Source organism: Lynx rufus, unplaced genomic scaffold, assembly GCF_022079265.1.
Source record: "Lynx rufus isolate CCGP_SWC_20201006 ecotype Redwood Valley unplaced genomic scaffold, mLynRuf1.p SCAF_25, whole genome shotgun sequence".
Taxonomy (NCBI): Eukaryota; Metazoa; Chordata; class Mammalia; order Carnivora; family Felidae; genus Lynx; species Lynx rufus.
Window position 1 is genome coordinate 15,998,358 of NW_025814840.1, and position 21,712 is coordinate 16,020,069.

The following is a 21,712-nucleotide window of genomic DNA, read 5'->3' on the forward strand; positions in this document are numbered from 1 at the left end:
TGAAAGCCCATATTCAACATTTTTTATCGAGTCATGACTATATAAATAAAAGATGTATGTGTGTGTATAAGAAAAAAATACCTAAGACCTGATTTTATAAAGGCAGAAGTGGCACGGGAGGTAGACTTTCCATTGGGCAGCAAGCAAGGAGGAAGGTTTGGTTTCTCTCCGTCCCTGACATTGAACACCAGGGGATGGGCAAGGTGGTAGATGGGCTCGGGAGCTGTGGGTCTTCAACCTGACTTTCCCCGTGGGTGGTGGAATGACCCTGTGTTCATTATTCATGCGCTCTGTGTCCGGTTTACTCCAGTTCAGGGGTCACAGACTGACTGGGTAATTCCTACACGATTTTCCTTCAGATCTTAAAATCTTTGACTTTTACGTGGTGTCAGCGTTTAAGGGTGCTAATTTTTTTTTACTCTGGCTTGTTTCCTTTTTCAGAATTTAATTTCTAGTGTACAGGATGATTAAGGATTTAATCAGAACTACATTCATTATCCATTTTTTTTTTATTTCATAAAAAGCATTATCTTTAGAACCAATTTGAACTTCATAATATGTGTGGAAATCTCAGGCTAAATGAAATAAAAGTTCTAATAGTGCTTCTTCTAATGTTGAACATAATTGGAAATGAACCTTGTCTCATAAAATCCTTAATCTATTTCTTTAAGTAACATAATATCCTGCCTGCTATAATGAGTCAATTTGCCTAAATTGAAGAAACCTTTAAACTCCTTCTTGATAACCCCATGAAAGGTCAGACATACTCTAATAACCTAATATTTCTCTAAATGTTTTTCCTTTTTTGTAAATAGGTAAATTTAACGTCCTCTTGAAAGCGTGCGTAAAATCAGTAAGACTGTTTTCTCGCAGATGTTCTTTCTTTCATTTCTAATGCTTGATGTGTGGTCATGAAATCTGTGGCCTGTGCGTCGATGTAATTCTTATATTCACCCTTCACGCTTCCATTGTGAAAGATACATCTTTTTTTTTTTACTTTACTTTTTTTTTAATGAAATTTTTTTTTTTTTTTTTTTTTTTTTTAAGAGCAGTCCTAGATTCGCAGCAAAATTTAGCAGAAGGCACAGGGAGTTCCCGGATACCCCTGCCCCCACACATGCACAGCCTCCCTCGCAATCAGCGTCTCTCACCCAGGGTACATTTGCTACAATCCGTGAACCTGCATTGACACATCGTCATGAACCAGAGTCCATCGTTGGCTTACATTAGGATTCAGTCTCGATGCCATACACGCTGTGGGTCTGGACAGTGTCAAATGACATGTATCCACCACTGCAGTATGGCAACCACTGATCTTTTCACTGTCTCCCTTGTTTTGTCTTTTCCAAAATGTCATATACTTAGAATCATACAGTATGTAGCTTTTTCAGGAGAACTCCGTGTCTCTTCACGGCTTGACAGTTTCTTTCTCTTCAGCACTAGATAATATTCCATTGTCTGGACGTACCACAGCTTCTCTATCTGTCCACCTACTGAAGAAATGCATCCTGTTTTAGTATTTGCAAAGTATAAAGGCGCAAGTAGGAAACAGGCAGGGTACATTACTTGTTCACGATTCAAGTGCAAAACTGCCTTACCTGTCTTCACTGGTCGTTTCTCTGGGAAAGGCAGTGAGCGCGGTCCTTGCCGCTGGCTGTTCTCTGTTGAAACCTGATTTGGCAACGCCACTTCAGTTTCCTGTAGAAACTACTCAGAAAAGGTTCTGTCGGTTCCATGAGTGAAATGACACGATGTGGATAAGGGAGCTGGAAGTAATTTGTGCTAACGTGTCTGACGCCCGCACTGAACCCGTGTGGTCGTTCCTTTTGAATCCACAGATTTTTGTCATTCTTCACTTTCTGTGGTTTCTGGTCGCTCGGCAGAACCTCTGTAAGAAGAGCCCACTCTCTGAGAGTAGTTCAGAACCAGAACAACGGATGTCTGAAGAGAGAAATGAGGACGAATTGAGGTTGTCCGGTTGTTTTCTCTTAGTCCCAGAGACTTAGCTTCATGTGAAAGCTTGGAGGGGAGGTTCGTTCCGTCAAGCTTCTAGAAGCCACGTAGAAAGAGGTAGGCAGACACTCAGAAGGCGTGCGTGTGCTTCGGGTAAGCTTTAAAACGAGCATTCCCACCACGGGATCCTCACAGAGAGAATCTGTCACTAATAGGGACTGGTCAGCAAGTTCGTCTCTTTACAGCGAATGTTGCTGGAGCTTTTCCACGGGTAATTATTATTATAGTCACAGGCTTCTCGTTCGGATATTTTTAGCTAGTACCTGTCCCACATTTGAACCTGTCTCAGACTCTTTCTTCTCTGGAGATCAAGATCTTGATTCAACCTTGTGAGACCAGTCCCTCACAAACACATTTTGGATGTGATTCATGTCGCGATTCATGTAGATTTCCTGTGAAGTCCCTGAAATGTGCTGTATCATTAGGTCTTCAACTTGGAGGCGTAAAAATATGGCCTGATGAAGCAATTGAAACTGTTTCTGAAATGCTTCTGCGTTGCATTTAGGGTCTTTGTTTTCATTATTATTGGATTCCAGAACAAAATTTCTTTTGTGGCCCACATAGAAAAAAATGGGGAATGGCCATTTGGATGCATGATTCACAGGCCAGATAACCAGTGATATTGATAAATGTGCCCAGTATCTGTTTCCTCCTTGACCAGTTGGGTACCTGGCTTTATTCAGTGAAGGGCTGCTTCCGTACCTTGGCTGTTGTAAATAATGCTGCTGTAAACATCGGAGTGCATGTATCCCTTCGAATTAGTGTTTTTGTATTCTTCAGGTAAATACTGGATCATATGGAGATTTTATTTTTAATTTTTTGAGGCACCTCCACACTGTTTCCCACTGTGGCTTCACCAGTTTGCATTCCCACCGGCAGTGCAGGAGGGTTCCTTTTTCTCCACATCCTCGCCAGCATTTGGTATTTCTTTTTGATATTAGCCATTCTGACAGGTGTGAGATGATATCTCATTGTGGTTTTGATTTGCATTTCCCTGATGATCAGTGATGTTGAGCATCTTTTCACGTATCCTTTTGGCCATCTCTATGTCTTCTTTGGAGAAATGTCTGTTCATGTCTTGTGCCCGGTTTTTAATTGGATTGTTTGGGTTTTCTTTTCTTTTTTTCTTTTTTTTTTTTTTTTTTTTTTTGGTGTTGTGTAAGTTCTTCGCAGGTTTTAGATACTGATCCTTTATCAGAAATATTATTTGCAAACATCTTCTTCCATTCGGTAGGTTGTCTTTTCGTTTTATTGAGTTTCCTTTGCCGTGCAGAAGCTTTTTGTGCCAGTGCGGTCCCAATTCTTTATTTCTCCTTTTGTTTCCCTTGTCTCAGGAGACCTGTGTAGAAAAATGTTGTTATGGCTGATGTCAGAGATATTACTGCCTGTGCTGTCTTGTAGGATTTTTATGGTTTCGAGTCTCACATTTAGGCCCTTAATTCATTTTGAGTTTATTTTTGTGCATGGTGTAAGAAGGTCATATGGTTTCCTCCTTCGGCGTGTCACTGTCCAGTTTTCCCAACACCCTTTGTCGAAGAGACTTTTTCCCATTACACATTTTTGCCTCCTTTGTCAAAGATTTGTTGACCATATAGTTGTACGTTTATTTCTGGGCTTTCTATTCTGTTCCACTGGTGTGTGTGTGTGTGTGTGTGTGTGTGTGTATGTGTGTGTACCATACTGTTTTGATCAGTACAGCTTTGCACTATAACTTGAAGTCTGGAATTGTGATGCCCCATCTTTGTTTTTCTTTTTCAAGACTGCTTTGGCTATTCGGGGTCTTTTGTGAGAATCCCTCTTTTTTGTTTTTTGTTTTATGGAGATCAAAACTCTCCAAGGAATGGGAGAAATCTTCCTAAGAGCATAGAACTCACAAGAGTTCTTAAGTTTCAGAAGATAAGAAGAGAGTATTAACTTACGCATGTTTCCAAGTGCTGGAGTTTTGACCTAGCACCTCCCAAAGGATGCCCCTTGAAGCTTAAAGAAGGGGGGAGTTTAGAATAAATCAAATGAGTATTTTCTCGGGAATTCAGTATGCCCGCATGATGCTACAGACCCAGGCATAGGCCCGGTGTGTGGGGTGCGGGTGGTAAGAGCCGCTCACAGGCAGAAGATGACCCTGGCCACAGTTGGCACTGCAGAACGTGCCCGTGGGCCATCAGAGGCAGGGGGTCTGCCTGACCCACGAGGGTGCTGCTTTCTGTTTCTCAGAGGTTCCCAGTCTCCCCTGTAATAAACATCCAGTGGTGTTTCGAGAGGAATTGCCCAAACCTCGGCTGTCTGACCATCAGGAGGACTCCTCAGCGTTTATAACAACAAAACAAAGGCACCCCTGATACAGACGGTCGTTGTGCCTTCCGGTTGTGGATAAACAAACAGGAAGTCACGACATCAGTGTCCAGGCCGGAGAGCAGGGGCCAGGCGTCCATGCCTAGACGTCAGCCATCTTTCAGACTCCCCGAGCCACTTTCTCCTTCGAATTGGCTGAAAGGGCAGGGTGCGCTCCTGACGTCACACGAGCTTTGGAAATAACAAAGACAGGGGTGCCTTTTCTTCCGCATCTGTAAGACTCCGGAAACAACCCAGTCACGGCCACCGTGGTGTGCACCTTCCCCAAACCCCCACCGAACCAGCACCAGCAGCATTCGTCTGCTTGCTGACCGGGCTCCTCAAGGGCGGAAGCTGTGTCTTCCTGGTCCTATAGTACCTGCTGGTGCCTGGAACATAGGAGATGCTGGGTAAGCATCATCTAGGTGATGGCAGTAGTGATAACCTCACATCCAGCAAGGACGTTCTAAAGGATTTTTGGTGATTCGGAATCTCAGACCACAAAAATAAATAAATAAAATTTATGTTTTGCCAATTATGCGATCTTCCAAGCAACTGAAAAGAAATTGAGGTGCTTTTCATTTTGAGAACTCGGAGAATTTAGACGCTCTTTCTCCGTTTAAGGTGAGTGTCAGTGACCCTGGGACCTTCCTGCGTGCTGAGAAATGATGACACGTCATAGATACATGGCTAACTAGGCTCCCAAGTAAATCCTGGGGGAAAGAAGCCTTCCTAATCCACTGACCGTCTTTGCCAGCCCTATGGTGTCAAATAAACACAAAAGTTTCATTCACACCTGGGGAAGAGGGAATTCTAGTTTGTAATAAAAAAGAAATCTCACAAATCCCATTTCCCTCCTTTTGCCCCCTGCATCTCCATAAAAGTTGGAGGAAGTGAGCACGCCTGAGGCTTGCCTCTGGTTGTGAAACTTACGCCCCGAGACATTCCCAGATCCTGGAGTCCCCACGGGCTTGGCATGCGGCTTCTGCGTGACTTGTGTCCAGGGCAGCGAGCACACCTACACAGCAGGTGGACTAGTCCTGCTGGGCCCCCTCACTCCCTCCGCCCCTCCCTCCCTCCCTCTCAGCTTTGGTTTCCTGGCCACCAGGATTCAGATTTGTGCCTTGGCTTAATTACAGATGGCCACGTATTGTGGAATCTTAGGGCACCCAGGAATAGTCAAAGCATTCATCTTTGACCCAAGACTGTCAGGTCCCTCCACGGTCAGTGCTCCGTGGGTGTCTGGGGACGGTAGCTTTTTGAGCTGAGAAATGCTGGAGGGACAAGTGGTGGGGGCGGGGCGGGGGCTACAGGGACGCTCTCCTAGTGCCCCAGCCAGCCTGCATTCTGCCTCTCTCTTCACGTGGCTCCTGTCAGAGCCAGAAAGGATGCTATTGCCTGGTGCCGGCAGGGAAGAAGGGCGACTGCACACGCAGCGTGCGTTGGGCCTGATTCTGGGCTTTCCAGGGCCAGAAGCTCAGGGGAAGGATTGTTTCTCTGTGAAGGCAGAGAAAATCCTCAGGCTGGCATTTGTTAGTAAAACACGACTATCAGAGTGTACTTTCTGTCGAAATGTTCACTTACCTGAATCATTTTCCAGTGCCTGGTGTTTCCTCTCCCAAGAGGGAAGGAGAGGCGGGGGTTGGAGGGAGAGCGCCCCGGGGCACACAGGTTCCAGCCTGCCTGGTGCACCCTTCCCCGCGGTGCCACACTCTTAACCTCATTCCTGAAGAACTCTGGTCCCATGCGAATCAGCGACAAAAGTAATTGCCACCGAGTCAAATAATTCCTCCACACTTGGCTTTGGAAAGCCTATTTTAAGCAAAGGAGCCAATGTGTTTGAGAGACAAAGTGATTGGCAAGTGATGGAAAATCCAGGGGCTTCCTAACCTTTTTGCCTCGGGGGTTGAACCTTAACCCTAAAAGGCCTGAGGTCTGCGAGGGGGCTTCAGCCCAGCCTCTGCCCACCTCTGTCTTCCTGGGTTCCCTAGAACCAGGTCAGGAGAGGAGGGAGCTGTGAGCGCTCCGCAACTGGGCTCCCTTCGCGGTGGAGGCTGGGACCGGGTCGTTGGAATATCCCCGCAGCTAAACGTGGTAGTGCTGAAAATAGAGGGGTTTGATTGGCCACCCCGCCCCGGGTGGGGGTGGGCTGAGAGGTCATGTGAAGGCGTCAAGAGGGCAGAAGGACCGTGAGTGCCCTTCAAGGTCAAACACCACCGTGCTCTCTCTTTGTCCGGATGCCAGCATTTCACAGCTACCCCAAAGGGTGTGGGAACAAAAATTACAGGTGCATTGGGTTAATTATGCCCCTTACTTAACTTAATTGCAGGCTCAGACAACCAGGTGGTCATTATTTTGATTGGTCTCATTAGGCAGATGTGTTCACAAGCAGCTGCATGCAACGTTTGGGGCAGGTTCAGAAACAACATGTCCAAGAAAGTCCGGTTGAAGCCTTTGAAAAATCTGTCCTCAGGGTTGCCGGGGTGGCTCAGTCAGTCAAGTGCCTGACTTGATGTCAGCTCAGGTTGTGATCTCAGGGTTTGTGAGTTCAAGCCCTGCATCAGGCTCCCACGCGAATAGCACAGGTAGCCTGCTTGGGATTCTCTCTGTCTCTCTCTCTCTCTCTCTCCCCGTCTCTCCGCCCTTCCCCCACTCAGGCTGTCTCTCTCTCTCTCTCAAAAAAGAAAAAAAATTTGTCCTCAGATGCATAGTGAGTTCAAACAACTAGTATTTTCCATGACATAAACACTTCAAGTCCCGTGATGACAGGTGGAAAAGAAAAAGAAACCTAAAAGGTCCGTGTGTACAAAGGAAGGCAAACCGATGCTGGACGGCAAGGGGTTTCTGGTTTTGCCGGGGATCAAGCCACCTCATTAAGTCAGCAGAGCAGCCCCAGTCCCATTTTTGTGCGTAGGCTGAAAGAGACTGTAATGTCCCTTCTCTTCCTTGCCTGTGAACAATGAAGACAAGGTTCGTCTTCCTGCCTTTTTATAACCAGCTGATATTGGGGGCATCTTGAACTTGCGGTGCTCAGCTTACATAACCGTGTTCTTCAGGAAGCTTCTTAAGCCATCAGGCAGGCTAGAGAGAGAGTGTGCCGAACCTTGTTTACAGTAGAAGCTTGCAACACTTGAAAGGGGGAAGTAACCCCTGAAGAAAGCAGGAATCCGTACTGCAGACAGTCAGACTCGGATGGATGTCCTCGGGGAAAGCCCTGCCCTGGAAGAAAACCGTGAGATTCCGATACTGTACCATCAGAATCGATCCATTCTAAAACCCTCCCACCCCGGGGCGTTGCCGGCCGACCTCTAAGTGAGCCTGTAGGTCATGGCTTTCCTGCAGACCTCCGTTTCTCCAGCTGTGTGTTTTGGGGGCGACGGCACCACACTGTCTCCTTTTGTCCTGGGGGCCGGAGGTCTGTTGGAAGAAGTTCCCTGGCCCCTTGGAGGGGCCGCCCGGGCCCTGCACTGCCATCCGACTGACGCTCTGGTTTTGTTCCCGTTTAGATGAGTTCTGGTTCTCCGATGGGTCCTTATCGGATAAGTCCAAGTGCGCAGATCCTGGCCTGATGCCCCTCCCGGACACGGCCACGGGTTTAGATTGGTCCCACCTCGTGGACGCTGCACGGGCATTTGAAGGTAAAAAGACTCAGGGCCTCCAGGGCCTGGGGCGGCAACATAGGGAACGCGTCTGCTTTTCGGATTGGTCTGGGTTAACGTTTTGGATGCTTTGCACATCTTTGTGGATGAAAACGCGCAGGGGAAGGCTTGAGCTGTGACTAAGGGCGTTTCGTCAGGGAGACCGTGCCATTTCGTGACATGAGCACCGGACAAAGGATCCCAAACCCGCAATCCAGATCAGGTGCCAGCCCTGATCTGGGACGAGTCACTTCCCCTCTCTGACCTGTCTTCCTACCTGAAATGTGGAGGTGAATCTGTAGGACCCAGATTCTTCCCTGCGAGTGTCACCAGGGGAGATGGAGAGGAAGGGCCTCCAGAGGCCGCGGCTGCCTGGCTCGGTGGGATGGGCACAGCTTGAGGAGTCTGGCGGCTTGGTGTACATGCAGTGTGACGTGCCCCATCCCCGCCCGTCTTCCTCCTCCTCCATGTGTCCCTGACACACTGGACATGCCCATCTCTGAGGGCCTTTCCAGCCGCCACGCCCACGGGAATTTTCAAGGTTGAAACTGCTCCCATGACCCGGGATTGTGACCTGTGCCATTTGCTGGCGCTGCCCTTCTACGACGACCGCTGCCCCTGGGGTGACTGGTAGAAGTGACCGGGGAGGCGGGGCCTGTCTGCGAATCCCGGTGGAGGGCCACGTGTGGCCACCCCCACGGAGGGGAGGGGGCCAGGGGAGTCTGCAGCCGCCTGAGCAGCCCATCTCTTCTCTCCCTCTCCCCGTCCACTCACCTGCTTGGTCTCTACCCCCACCGCACGTCCAGGCTTCGGGACACAAAAGCACGTTCCTTTCCCAGAAGTGACTGGTGTTGCTGCCAGGTCAGGGTGCTGCCTGAGGTGGGGGTTGCTGCTTGCCCTGCCCCTCACTCTGCACAAGCTGGCCCTGCCGAGGGATCTGTTCTAGATGATCGGGATTGGTGTCTCTGGTCCTAAGTTCCCGTGGCGACAGGGGGAGGGGGAAGGCTACGTGGAGGCTAATTCAGACACCAGGGGCGTGTAGCTCCAGTAGATAAGCAGAGAGAAACTCTGTTAGGAAGTTTCTGCAAATTGAACAGGCTCTTACTGCTCCCTTAATAGGAGTGAGGGTCTTGGGTTCACTGCCTTGCAAAGTACTCCATTCCATGTGGAAACCTCAGAGTGCCCGTCTGCTCCGCGATGCAGCCTTCGTTCCCTGACATTACCCGAAGTTGGTTATAGAACCCCAGGCCCTCGGCCCAGTTACTTCCTGTGCTTCCAACGCTGACCTAGATGCGACCTAGCCCCAGGGGGCAGGAGCGCTGTCTTTACCTCCGTCCGGAGCAGCCCAGGCAGCAGGTAGCAGCATTTTCTCTGGCCCGTTCTTTGCACGCTGTGCTGGCTTACTGCCCCCGGGAGAATATGAGAACATCTATTCTGTCCGCTGCGTTTTTCTCGGCTGCGTAAATATTTGCACGGTACTTACCGCGCTGAATTCTGCTTTATTCACTTGTCTGTAGCTTCTTACTAGGTGATGAGTTTCTCAAGGGAAGGCTGCTTGTTTTATGTATCTTATCTTTATTTATCAAGCACATGGCGAGATAACTGAATGAGAAAAGCTAGTACCGGAAGATAGGTACCCAACGCACAGGATACTTGAGCTATTTACCTACTCGTGGCATCGTTTTTGACCTCTGAAGACCCTTTTGCATTTTATGCTCATTTTTCGGACGTAAAATATTTATCAGCCTATCTGCGTATCTACTCGCCACCCCCCGTTTGTGTCTTTGCTTGGTTCCCTTCCACCTCCTCAAGAATAAAAGCACTGCTCTGAAACAGATCTTTGAAGGAGAGGGGCTAAGAGCGGGAAGTGCAGAAACCAAATTGGCACGTGCGGCAGTGACGAAGGTGTCCACCCAGGGACTCTGGTCACAGTCACAGCTCAGCTGCTGGGCTGTGGGCCTTTGGACAAGTCCCTTAACTACCACAGTACCACACTATGGGCCGACACCGAATGTTCGGCGGTAATCCTCGGAAGTACCTGATTAAATATTTGCATTGGGCTGCATTCAGTCTTCTTGACCAGAAAATGAACACGTAAGGCTTCTGACAGTCTTAAGCACCCCCCCTTCGGCAGTTCAGGTCTGTTCATCAGAGAGGGGTTGTGAGCCGAAGTGAGGGTCTAGGTGGGCGTTGGCGCCCACAGACAAAAGAGAAAAAGCATGACGTGGAAACCCCAGAGAGCCAACACCTCGCGTGCATTGGCATCAGAGCCAAACAGGACGAATGTGGGGTTCTGCCTGCCAGGGGAGCGGACTTCGGTCGTCTGACCCTTCCGAAGTTTCCAAACGCTTACAAATCAAAATTAGAGGAATTCTCGGTGCTACTCTGCAGGGCAGCGGACCACAGCACGCCGTCTTGAGACCACAGGCAGCTTAGGAGAAGTCAGCTGGGAATTTGCAGCTCCAGACATTTGCTAATCAGATCGTCTCGTGTCAGTGCCACTCTGACAACGCTGGCATGGTGGCGAGTGGGTGTCATCCATCACCTCAGCACTTTAAAGAGAAACGTCTTCACCGAGATAACCCACTTGCCCTGCCTGTTACTCGATCTTTCTTGTACCAGTTCCCAGAGCCCTTTCTGAGCTAGACTACACGGGATAAAGATAGTCCAGAAAATCCCCTATGCGTCTGTTTAATTGCTACAAACTAATAAAGGCAGTTCAACATGCCTCACTGAGCTCAGAATGCTCTGGAATAATGCGGTGCCCGTCCATGGACGTGAGCAGTCAACACATCTCAAAACGGGCTTAAAAAAAAAAAAAAATGGAATGTGTCTGCCTACTTAATACCATGACCCTCATAGAATCCACCCCTGTGATTCGTGCAAGCAGAGACGCCTCTCTCCCAGCGATCTACCTGTTTTGTCTTCCAAACTTGTGATGTGTTGGGCTTTGCTGACGAGCTAAACTTGACACTGGACACAGGAGTGTAAGAGCTTAGATCTTTTACTATGCCATTCAGCAGTGGAGCAGAGGCACCAAAATATCTGTCCCGATCATCGTTGCTGAAATATATTGACACTCTGTTCGTACAGAGAACATAACGTATACCCTGTGACTATGAGTGGGGCGTCTCCAACGATGAGGAGTGTTTCCATACCACCTTTCTGACCACAAGGCAATGAAAATAGAATTAAATAAGAAAACTGAGAAGCAACACACACACAAAAAATTCTAAGCATTTGTTAGACTCTTGATGTAATTCATAATAATTATTCTAGGAAGAATTCAGGAATATGAGGCCATTTTTTTTTTCCTTTTTTTAGTGAGTGATGATACAAAGATACTACCTATTAAAATCTTTGGACTGCAGCCAGAGAACAGTCCTTAAACAAAAATGCGCTGTTTTCAGAAACATGTGTTTAAATGGGGGGAAAAAACACATGAAAATTAACCAACTTAACCGTGCTTCAAAAAGATTCTACAGGGGCGCCTGGGTGGCTCAGTCGGTTAAGCGTCCGACTTCGGCTCAGGTCATGATCTCACAATTCGTGAGTTCGAGCCCCGCGTCGGGCTCTGTGCTAACAGCTCAGGGCCTGAGCCTGTTTCAGATTCTGTGTCTCCCTCTCTCTGCCCCTCCCCCGTTCATGCTGTGTCTCTCTCTGTCTCAAAAATAAATAAACGTTAAAAAAAATAAAATGAAAAATAAAAAAATGAAAAACAAAAAGATTCTACAAAAGCTGTGAAAGCAAACAAAGAAAGAAATCAAATAGATTTTTTGGTAAACTGGCAAATGAATTTTCAGTGCAATTTATAAGTAAAGTCAGTGATTAATTTTCTTTGAATATTGATAAAGCAACATAAATTTGATCAAAAAATGGAAAGTACAAATGAACTCTACTTTCTAGAACTGGGAAGAGAAATTAGTATTCACCAATACATAAGAGAAATAGAAAAATTACTAATGAATGTCAGGGTTATATAGGAAGAAATTTGATAAATAAGATAATTGGGTATTTCTTGCAAGAAAACGGGGGAGGGAGCCTAAGAAACCATAAAAGGCCCAAATATAGAGGGCACTGAAAAGTTATCTAAGAATATCAAATCCCAAATGTCACCTGAAACTAATACGTTTAGAGTTAATTGTTTTCAAAGCTTCAAGGAATAATGATATCCCTGTATAAATTTTCCTTGAAATTCAGAAGCAGCCTAATAATTGCATAATAGGATTCTTTCCTGATAACACGCAAGAAAAGAAAATCAAAAGACAATCTCAGTCATTAATAGTGATGTCAAGCTTAGATGAAACTCAGTAGGAGATTGAAGAGATTATTCATTGTTATTGGCAAGAGTTGAGCTGGTTTAATAAAAGACAAACTTTTAATTATAAAAAGTTATAGTGGCTGAAATAATTACAAGTTATCATACCAATTTCCCCAAAAGAGCTTATCTAATAGAATTAAGACCTATTTCTAATAAAAATTAAGATTTGAGAGCTACCTTTAAAACCTAACAAAGAATATCTCCTTTATGCCAAAGAGTTACATAATACCTAATGGAGGACTGTTTATAAAAAGCAGGTACCTTCAGTCCAGAAACTAAACCAGATCATGCTTTGAGACTGTGTCCTTTAATTAGGGAGCAAAGTACTTGACATTTATATGAGCAATGCAAAGAAAAAGGAATAAATTTTGGAGGTGAAAACATATATTTACATATGCTTCTATATCTAAAAAAATATGAAAGTTAAATTATTCTGATTAAGAGCACAGTTATCGTGATGAGCTCTGAGAAATGGAAAGAATTGTTGAACCGTTATATTGTATACCTGAAACTAATATAACACTGTATGTTAATTCTACTTGAGCTAAAAAATATATATATAAATCAAATTTTAAAAATGAAATTATCCAAGATTATAAAACAAAGTGACCAGGTAACATATTTTAAAATACATTTCATATTTTATAAACCTTGTTTCAAAGCGTTGTTAATTTTTTCAGTGATCTATTTCTGCATAAAAATCACCCCCAAATTTATGGCTGGACATAATGGTTTATCATGTCCAGTGATTTCTAGTTAGTTCAGCCAGTGGTTCTCCTCCCTGTGGTTTCAGCTCATGCAGCCGTCTTCAGCTGGAGCTTGACCAGAACTGGAGCATTAAAGGTGACTTCACTCATGTGTCTGTAGCTGGACCAGACACTCTTGCACCGGAACAGTAACAAAGGGCACTTTCGATATATCTGTAAGATCAAATTCTACATTCTTTGGAAATTAAGCCATCATTAGAGTTATAATCCAAGAAAGCAAAGGACACTTCAATAACCGAAACCCTACTGTATGTAAGAATAAGAATGGATAGGAAGCTTACGGTAAGGATGATGAATCAATTAGTTTCCTCGGTTAATTTGTGGATTTAGTACAATTTCAATTCAGGTATTTAAAGGTTATCTTAAAGAGCTTAATTGCGCCCAGTTGGAAATAGATGAAAAATATTCCACACACAAAAAAAGTCTGCTGTAAATCAATAATAATTAGCATAGTAGTGATTTTTAAAAAAAAAATAGAAATAAGGCCTTTTGGAGACAGAGGAAGAGCTCAGACCAAAACTCTAAATATAATTTAGAGTTAAATGGGAAAGGAATTTATATATACTACTTGGGTTCAGGATTTAGAAGAGCCAGTTCTAGAAACAGTAAAGATTACCACTTTAGAAACAAGCAAATGCTTTAATTACTGATAATGAGAGAATATACAAAATATAATATGGCCAGGTAAAAGAATTGAAACATTAAGATTTTTATGAACTTGAAAGAGAACATTCAGATAAACAGGGGAATATGGGGGAGGGGGGATTTGTAGTAAACGTGATGGGTAAAACCAGACTATCCCAAGTGCATGGAGGGGCCTAGCCAGCAAAAAACACCAAATCCCTGATAACCAAACGGTCAAGGCATATGGACGCACGGTCCACAAAAGTGGAATTACAAAATGAATAATCAGTATTTGAAAAATGTTCAACCACACATGTAAATTTAAACTGATAATGAGCTACCAGCTCATACCTTTGGAAAATGAAAACTGAGGCCACCGATCCAGGAAGCGAGGAAGAATACTCAAAGCCGCCATCATGACAAAGATTATAAAATGATCCGCCTTCGTGTGCAGACAATAGGACAGAATGTAGCTTGAGCCAAAAAGTGGACCCACCGTTTGACCAGAAATCTAATTGCTGAGAACTCGCCTACTAGAAATAGATCACCAAACTCTACCCCTAAGACCAACTGTCAGAGAATTTGGCATCTCCTTCATAGGCCTTTGAGGTCAGGTGCAGTGAGCCCGTGCCCCCCCATTCAGCCGTCCTGCCACAGTCAAGTTCCAAAAACGGGCGCAGTCACAGTGCAAGTTTGTTGGAGTGTGTGTGTTGCCCTTGTGTTTGTCGGGGATGGGGATGTGACATATGTTTTGCACATCAGAATTCGCGAGTGAAATTTCTGCTCTAGGTGATACGGTAAGATGGTCACTTAACTGCCCTTGCGGGCATCATTCCTTCATTAGCTGGAATAATGTGAGGCGTGGGTGCGCGAAGTAATAGAGACTAGATCTCACCCCCCCTCACGTGTGGGCAAGTGAGCAAACCCAGAAGAGCTGGCGGTGGGTCCAGCAGGGACGCAGCGGAAGGGGAGTCTCTTCAAGAGTGCTAGAATTTAAAATAGATCTCATTTACCCAAATAGCAGGAGTCGTCAGTTTGCGTCTTCTCGAGCGTTTGTTGAATGGATAACGTTTTAAATGAAAACAGGCTTTAAAAGGTGAAATTACCAACGAATGACAGGAGACTCTGGATTTCAGAGTCACACGCCATCAACAGGCCAGACTTTACTCCCCTCTGGATGCCAGCCTTCTGCTGTTCCTTTCCATGGGCCCATCTTCCTTTCCATGGGCCCATGGTTGTGTGCCTGTGGGTGTCTGTAGGCGGGACACAGCTCATTTATCAGGCCCCACTATCAGAATGAAACATTCCACGTGAATGTATTTCCCAAAAAAATACAAGTTTATGTTTTTAATATATTATGTTCCATATGCCCTTGGTCTTTAAAGAGAATAAGAACAAATTTTTATAATGAGAACTGTTTCAGTTCTGATGCTGCGGCTTAAAACTTGATAAAATAGCTTAAGTTACTGATAGTTGAACACTATGAGAAAGAGGGGGGGGCACAGGCATAAACAAAATGTGGCATACCGCATAACTCCCGAGGTAACATAATTGGTTTAAAAAAATGGAAAAGAAACAGGACTACTACTTGGATGAAAAACGTAAAGTTAATGTAATATTAGTAAATAGACTTAAGTGATCTAGAAAGTAAGGAACTGTTTCAGGCCAATAATAATAGTTGTATCTGAAATGGAGAAGAATTCCCACACTTTGCTTTGTTCATTACTCAAAGGTAGACTCCAGACCGCGATCTTTCAGCCTTCGTGAACAGGCTGCAAAAGGCCTAGACCAGAGTATTTATTAAAAGTGCAGTGTAACCCTTTTTTTTTTTTTCTTTCCTTTCCTGGTTGCTGGTTAAGTCAGCTTCTACGAGGACAGTGCCTTTAATTTCCTGCATATAGCTACAGAGCCCCAGCTTTTCTGTAATTCGTAGCTACCGCAGAGACGTCTTAGAAGAGCATTGTTTGTGGAAACAGGTTTAGTCGAACTGAGCCTCACACTTGCATGTCCTGTGTGCTCTGTGTCTCGTGCATATACCCTTCTGCTAGTTCATGCCCTCAGCAGACATGACTAATCGATCAGCGGATCAGATCACTCCCTCCCTCCCTGATGCGGGCTTGGCCTTGCCGTTCCCTCGGTGCTGCTGCAGGCAGCCTGTCTGGGTCCCGGGAGTTATTCACGGGCAACTGTTTTGCCATCTCAGCTCTAGATGGATGTGGGATATCTCGCTGACTGTTTGTTCATCCTCTTTTTTCGTGCCAAGTGCACTAACAAGAAACTACACTTTAATAAGGTTTTTCAAAGATGATTTAAAGGGATGGACTGTTCCATGTGGAAGCCGTGCCCAGTGTCCCCCAACCCCCCTAAGCCAGATGTTCTTGCACAGCGAACAGGAAGGAAAAGGAGAAACAGGCTGTGTACGTAGGTTGAGCTGACTGTATCTGCTGTGCTAACCATTTACATGAAGTTCACGCTCCCGCGCCTGTCTTCTTACGGTCTGGTCTGTGCCATTTGGTTCAATGTCAGTAATTACTTGGTTACTGAATATTCATCATCACAGAAAGAAGCTGTGGGAGAATAAAGCTTCCACTGGAAACTGTCACTATGGTTAAGTATTTTACAGAGTTAGTTCAGTGTCTGGACTTAATCAAGCAGCATTCTGTTTGGATTTCAACCTACCAGCTTTTCAGATCCACAGTGAAATCCTCTTTGTGAAACTACATTGCTGGCAAAACTCCCTTTTTGGCTTCTTGCCTCCTGACCAGTAGGACCTTATTTCTCCCCAAGGAATGTTTGAATGACTGCCAGCAGCAAGTCCTGTCTCTGTCAAATATGTGGATATTTTATCAATTAAGGTAAAAATAGAGGAAGCAAGCTAAGACATTTTCATCCAGATACTTCGGAGTGACCATCAGACTCAAATATGTTAAGAAAGATGGAAACTGACCGAATTATCACTGGATTGTATAAAATGTGGATGAGTCCGTGGAACTCTTCTAAAAATTTTTTTTTCAACGTTTTTATTTATTTTTGGGACAGAGAGAGACAGAGCATGAACAGGGGAGGGGCAGAGAGAGAGGGAGACACAGAATCGGAAACAGGCTCCAGGCTCCGAGCCATCAGCCCAGAGCCCGACGCGGGGCTCGAACTCACGGACCGCGAGATCGTGACCTGGGTGAAGTCGGACGCTTAACCGACTGTGCCACCCAGGCGCCCCAAGGAACTCTTCTAAAGAGTAATAGAAATAAATCCTTTATCTGTTTTGACATCCCTTTTTTGTCAGTAATTGTACTGTAGAATCAAAATATATCTGCCCTTGATTTTTTTTTTTTTCTTAAGTGTGAGGTATTCCCTTATTTGGTATCGTCACAGAACAGAGGGTTATCTTGGACATCGTGGCAGCCTGGACCCTCCCCACCCCTCCCCCGGAGCTGCTCACCCCCGGCCAGTACGCCCCATCATTCCTGCCCCCACCTCTGCTGCCTGCACCCTGCCACGTGCAGAAGTAGGCAATACCCAGATTGTGCTGTTAGTCTTAATTAAATTACACATTATTTCATCATGTGCATAAACCCTACCAGTCGGTACCAAACTGGGAACATGACGGTCTCCCAGGAACTCCTAGTTACAGAAGATTCGTCTTGTAGATCTGAAGCGTGGAGGACAATCTGAAAGCTTTACAGAAACGTTTGTCGAAGGACACCTGCGTACCTACCGCAGGCGTTGGGAAATCCGACGTGGGAAAGCGCGATGCGTGGCCAGAGAACTCTGTGTCCTTAGCACCACTTCCAGGAGGCCCGGGCCCCTGGTGGGTGCTTCCAGCACAGTGCCCGTGGCGATCCAGCTCGCTTTCCTTCCTGCCCTGGCAGCCTCCACCATCCTTTCTAATTAACAGGAAGTGCAGGACCCTCCATAAACCAGACAGGCAGGTAGCCTCATTAGGAGACTCGTCCGGCAGCCGGAGGGAGACAGGGTGGGATAAATTAAGAACAGAGCACCCCTGACACGGACCCGAATGCAATTTCTCAGCCATTAATCAAAGCATATGAAAAAGACACCACAGCACTAATACACCTGCTGTATCCCTCGGATTCCAACTGTAGATGCATATGTGGGCTCAGGCACCAAGAAAAGAGACACCGGGGAATGCAGGAAGTGAATAATTAGATAGATTCCTGCTTCTCACCTCCACCTTGTTCCAATGTGGGACTGTTTTCTGCGTGGCATTCAGCATTTCTGGACCGATGCCCTTGGGTCAGCATTCAGCCCCCAGAGCTGGGCTAGTTCTGGTGCCCCTTCCAAAGAATAGGACGTCCCCTTTCCCGCCTAGCTCTGGAAACATCGCATGTGAGGTTAGGGGTGCCAAGAATAGAAATGGCCCCATGCCGAGAAAAGGCAGAGTGGTCACGCTGACCTTTGTTTCGGCTGCTGGAAACCCTGTGCCCCTCGTGTCTTCCCCTGATGGTTTCTAGAAAGATTAGGCAGCTAATCTCCCTCACCGCCACTATTTTACGTTTGCAGAGTGGGTCATTTAAGCAAACCCCAAATGGTCACAGCTTCTTCCTGTTAGATTTGCACGTGTGAGGCACCCCGCTTCTCGTCGTTGTACACGACAGCGTGCGTCCAGCCAGGACCGTCGCACGCGAAATGTTGGACCACGTTGTTTGGCATCGCATATTGTTGGCAGTCAAGGGCACAAGTCCCCGTTCGGCACAAGTGCGCACGCATACGCGCACGCACAGGCTGTATTTGAGTCATATGTGGGCTTCTAGTCAGGCGCCTAGAGATACCACTGTTCATAGGAAATTCTAAATCTTATTTCAGGTCTTGACTCAGACGAAGAACTTGGGCTGCTCTGTCACCACACGTCCTATCTAGGTGATTGTCCCGGGCTCGCCGCGGGCTCTTGATGTTTTGTAACCGTCTCTTTATTTTTCACGTGTCTGCACGTCTGCATGGTTATCTGAGCTCGGAGGGTTGGCACGCCCAGGGGACGTGGGTCCTGGCTGCTGCTGTGTCTCATGCTCCCCTGGCCGGGGCGACAGCTTGAGGAGAGGTCCGTCTCCTGGGTTCTGTTAATCAGCCAGGTCATCACGCGACGAGGACGCCGTTATTCCACGCGCACAGCCGGCAGCTTTGGCATTTCTTGGAATGTGGAAGGAGGAAAGCAAATTGGCTCTAGCAAATCGAGGATCTGCTCATTGTCCCCATGGCTGTGATGTGCGCATGCCATACAGCCCCCAAGGACAGCCAATCCTGATGCTTTCTGATTGTCAGCAGCTTGCCTGAGTTTGTTTTTCTTTGTTTTTTTTGTTTTTTTTGAAACAGGGCAGTAACTGATTGGGGGGGGGGGTGGGGTAGGTAGGTTAGTGACTAAATTCATGTCCACAAAGAAACATCGCCTTGCAGCTATACTAAACTTCTGTGTGTGTGTGTGTGTGTGTGTGTGTGTGTGTACGTGTGTCTCCTTCTCAGACCAGAGAGTGGCATCCTTCTGCACCCTGACAGATATGCAACACGGGCAGGACCTGGAAGGCGCACAGGAACCGGCTTTATGTGTAGACCCAGGCAGCAGCAAAGATTTCATGGATGCAACTGGGTATGTGAGCCCCTGTCGACCCTCCCCCTCTGCTCCCCGGGCCCACGAGTATCAGGGGTTCAGCAAAACCCCAGGAGACCATTTCTGCTCTGTGTTCCCCTGGTCCTTCAGGATCCAGATAGGGGACTGAGTAGGGCTGACTGGGCTCCCTCCGCTGCTGGGTGGCTGGCTCTTGGTTGCATTAACTGCTCTGCCCTGTGGGCGGCTCCTACCTTGCTGACCAGTCTCCCTCTACCGGGCTGTACTTGGGGACCTGCCAAGGGCACGTTTCCCCCCCAGAACCCTGGTCCTTGACCTGGCCTCGTGCCTTCTTCCACTGACGTGACTGAACCATCTCTTTCCCTATATTCTTGACAAGTCTATCACCCACAGAATATATATATTCTTTACCTAATTCGAACTTTCATACGGACTTGTGTTACCGTTAACTCGCCCATTCATCTTGGTTCATGATATTTTCTTGACAGAGAAAAACCAATTGGAGAAATCGAATCTGTATTTGGTTCCCAGGACTTCACTCTGGTCTACCTAGTCTCAGTTGGCTAAACTGATTTAGATAATTTATCTTTTGACTTTATTTTTTTTTAACTAACATCTATGCCCACAGAGATTCTGAATCCCTTTTTAAAATCAACAGAGACGCAGAAGGAATTTTCCACCAAAGCAGCGATATGTTCACTTTCCAAATGTGACATAATTTTATGTCTTTCCTCGTTGGGCTCTAAGCACATGAAATAATTTTTTGAGTGAGAACTTTACCAACAAGAACACTGAATGCAACATCTTAACTTCAGTGCCCTTGAGTCTTTCTGGTTCTATCCTTCTTCCCTAGGGAGCGGTCTCCATCAACACTGACCGGTAAAGTCAATCAGCTGGAATTGATTCTTCGACAACTGCAGACTGACCTTCGGAAGGTAAAGGGATCCATCGCAATCCATAATCAAAACTCTTGTCTTGCATAATCAACCCCTTCTAGCCAGTAGAATAAAAATGGAGACCCTCGGGAAAGATAACTGCCCCAGTCAAAGTAGAAAACAGTAGAAAACAGAGACTCCTGAGGTCTAATTCTGTTTTCTGGCCTCCAGCTCATGTATATCACTGTAAGAGGAGGCAAGAATTGCAATAAAGGGGACCAAATGAGGGGGAGCCCTCTGGGTGCCCAGTCTTCAGAGCCTAGTATTTTGTAGTTCAGTGAGTTATCATTTGTACCAACTATTTATGGGCTGACCTAAAAGGAGGCAGTTGCTCCTGGAAAGCCCGTTCTCCCCCAAGCTGTTGTATTCCCCCCGAGTCAGCTACATGAACCTCACAACTTCTGCCCTGCACGTCAACGTGTGCATGGTCAGGCCTCAAAAGAAATTAACTAATTCATTCCCGTCAAACATCTGCTGAACTCTTGTGTCGTCAGCACTGGGCTAGGTAACCATCGTGCTGTCCACGGAAATGGAACAGGGTGCGGTAGCAGAGGGGTGAAGGTGGGGCTGGGGGGGGGGGTGTCACGGGAAGGGTTTCGTTACCATTTTGTTTGTTGAAGAAGGGAGAGGTTACAGCTGGTGTCAGTGTTGATGGAGGGATCCAGTTGGGAAGGAAGTCACAGTATGCAGAAACGCGGGAGGGTCATGCCCTGATCTTGTGCACAAAGCTGAGGCTCGTCTTGATTCGGGGTCGGGACGGTTCATACAGAGCGACCAGAGTAGAGTGCGTGCGAGTGTGCACTCACACACGTGCAAACATACATTCACACACACGTAAGAGTTGCCCTCTAATGGTTTCTCTTTTTCCAGTCACGAGCTGAGAGTGAGTAGTGGTGGGAAGGAGTAGGAGAGGTGTAAGGGCAGAGGGTAAGGCCTAGAATAGTCAGTAAATTCGCATATGATAGGATTGCCAAGCAAGGCTGAAGGTACATTTGAATTCGCAGCCTTAATTAAAGCTTATGCAGTATCTGTTGGCCGAGTTGGGTGCTTCTTTCCAGCTTGGATGACCAGCTGTCCAGTTTGCCTGGGGTGGAGAGGTTTCGGGGCACAGAACTTTCAGAGTTAGAACCAGAAACGTCCCAAGCAAGCCGGGACGTCACCCTACCTCCAGCTGCAGGTGTAGGACAGTTGGAGAGTGGAACGTAACCAGTTTTGAGAGTTTAGACAGGAAGTCAGGACAAGGAGAGAGACAGAGTATGGGATTAATCTGAGGGACCTAGAGTGTAAGCTGGGTAAGGAGACATACTATCACTGCAGGGGACAGTGAGAATAAGGTAAGAGAGATTATAATAATCTAGAGAGATTATTCCAGACGGACAAGAGGTGGTGGTCAGGACATGGGAGGACGAAACATCTAGGCAGCTGTGTGGTTTATGGGTAACAGCAAGGTACAGGGTGTGGCCATGGGAGCAGGGGTTGAGGAAGGGTGGGTTTCCAGATCACAGAGA

General features: G+C 46.5%; 1 protein-coding gene across 2 annotated transcripts in view; it reads left to right on the top strand.

The window, feature by feature from the left end:
* Positions 1-21,712, top strand: part of SIPA1L2 (signal induced proliferation associated 1 like 2) — a 108,757-nt gene that overhangs the window by 86,120 nt on the left and 925 nt on the right. The window contains exons 17-20 of one of the 2 annotated variants that reach the window (XM_047088736.1): positions 7,848-7,979; positions 18,516-18,569; positions 19,167-19,290; positions 20,123-20,204. In XM_047088736.1, coding sequence (XP_046944692.1) covers positions 7,848-7,979; positions 18,516-18,569; positions 19,167-19,290; positions 20,123-20,204 — 392 coding nt within the window. The remainder of the gene's footprint in view (positions 1-7,847; positions 7,980-18,515; positions 18,570-19,166; positions 19,291-20,122; positions 20,205-21,712) is intronic. The other variant, XM_047088735.1, reaches the window with a different exon arrangement.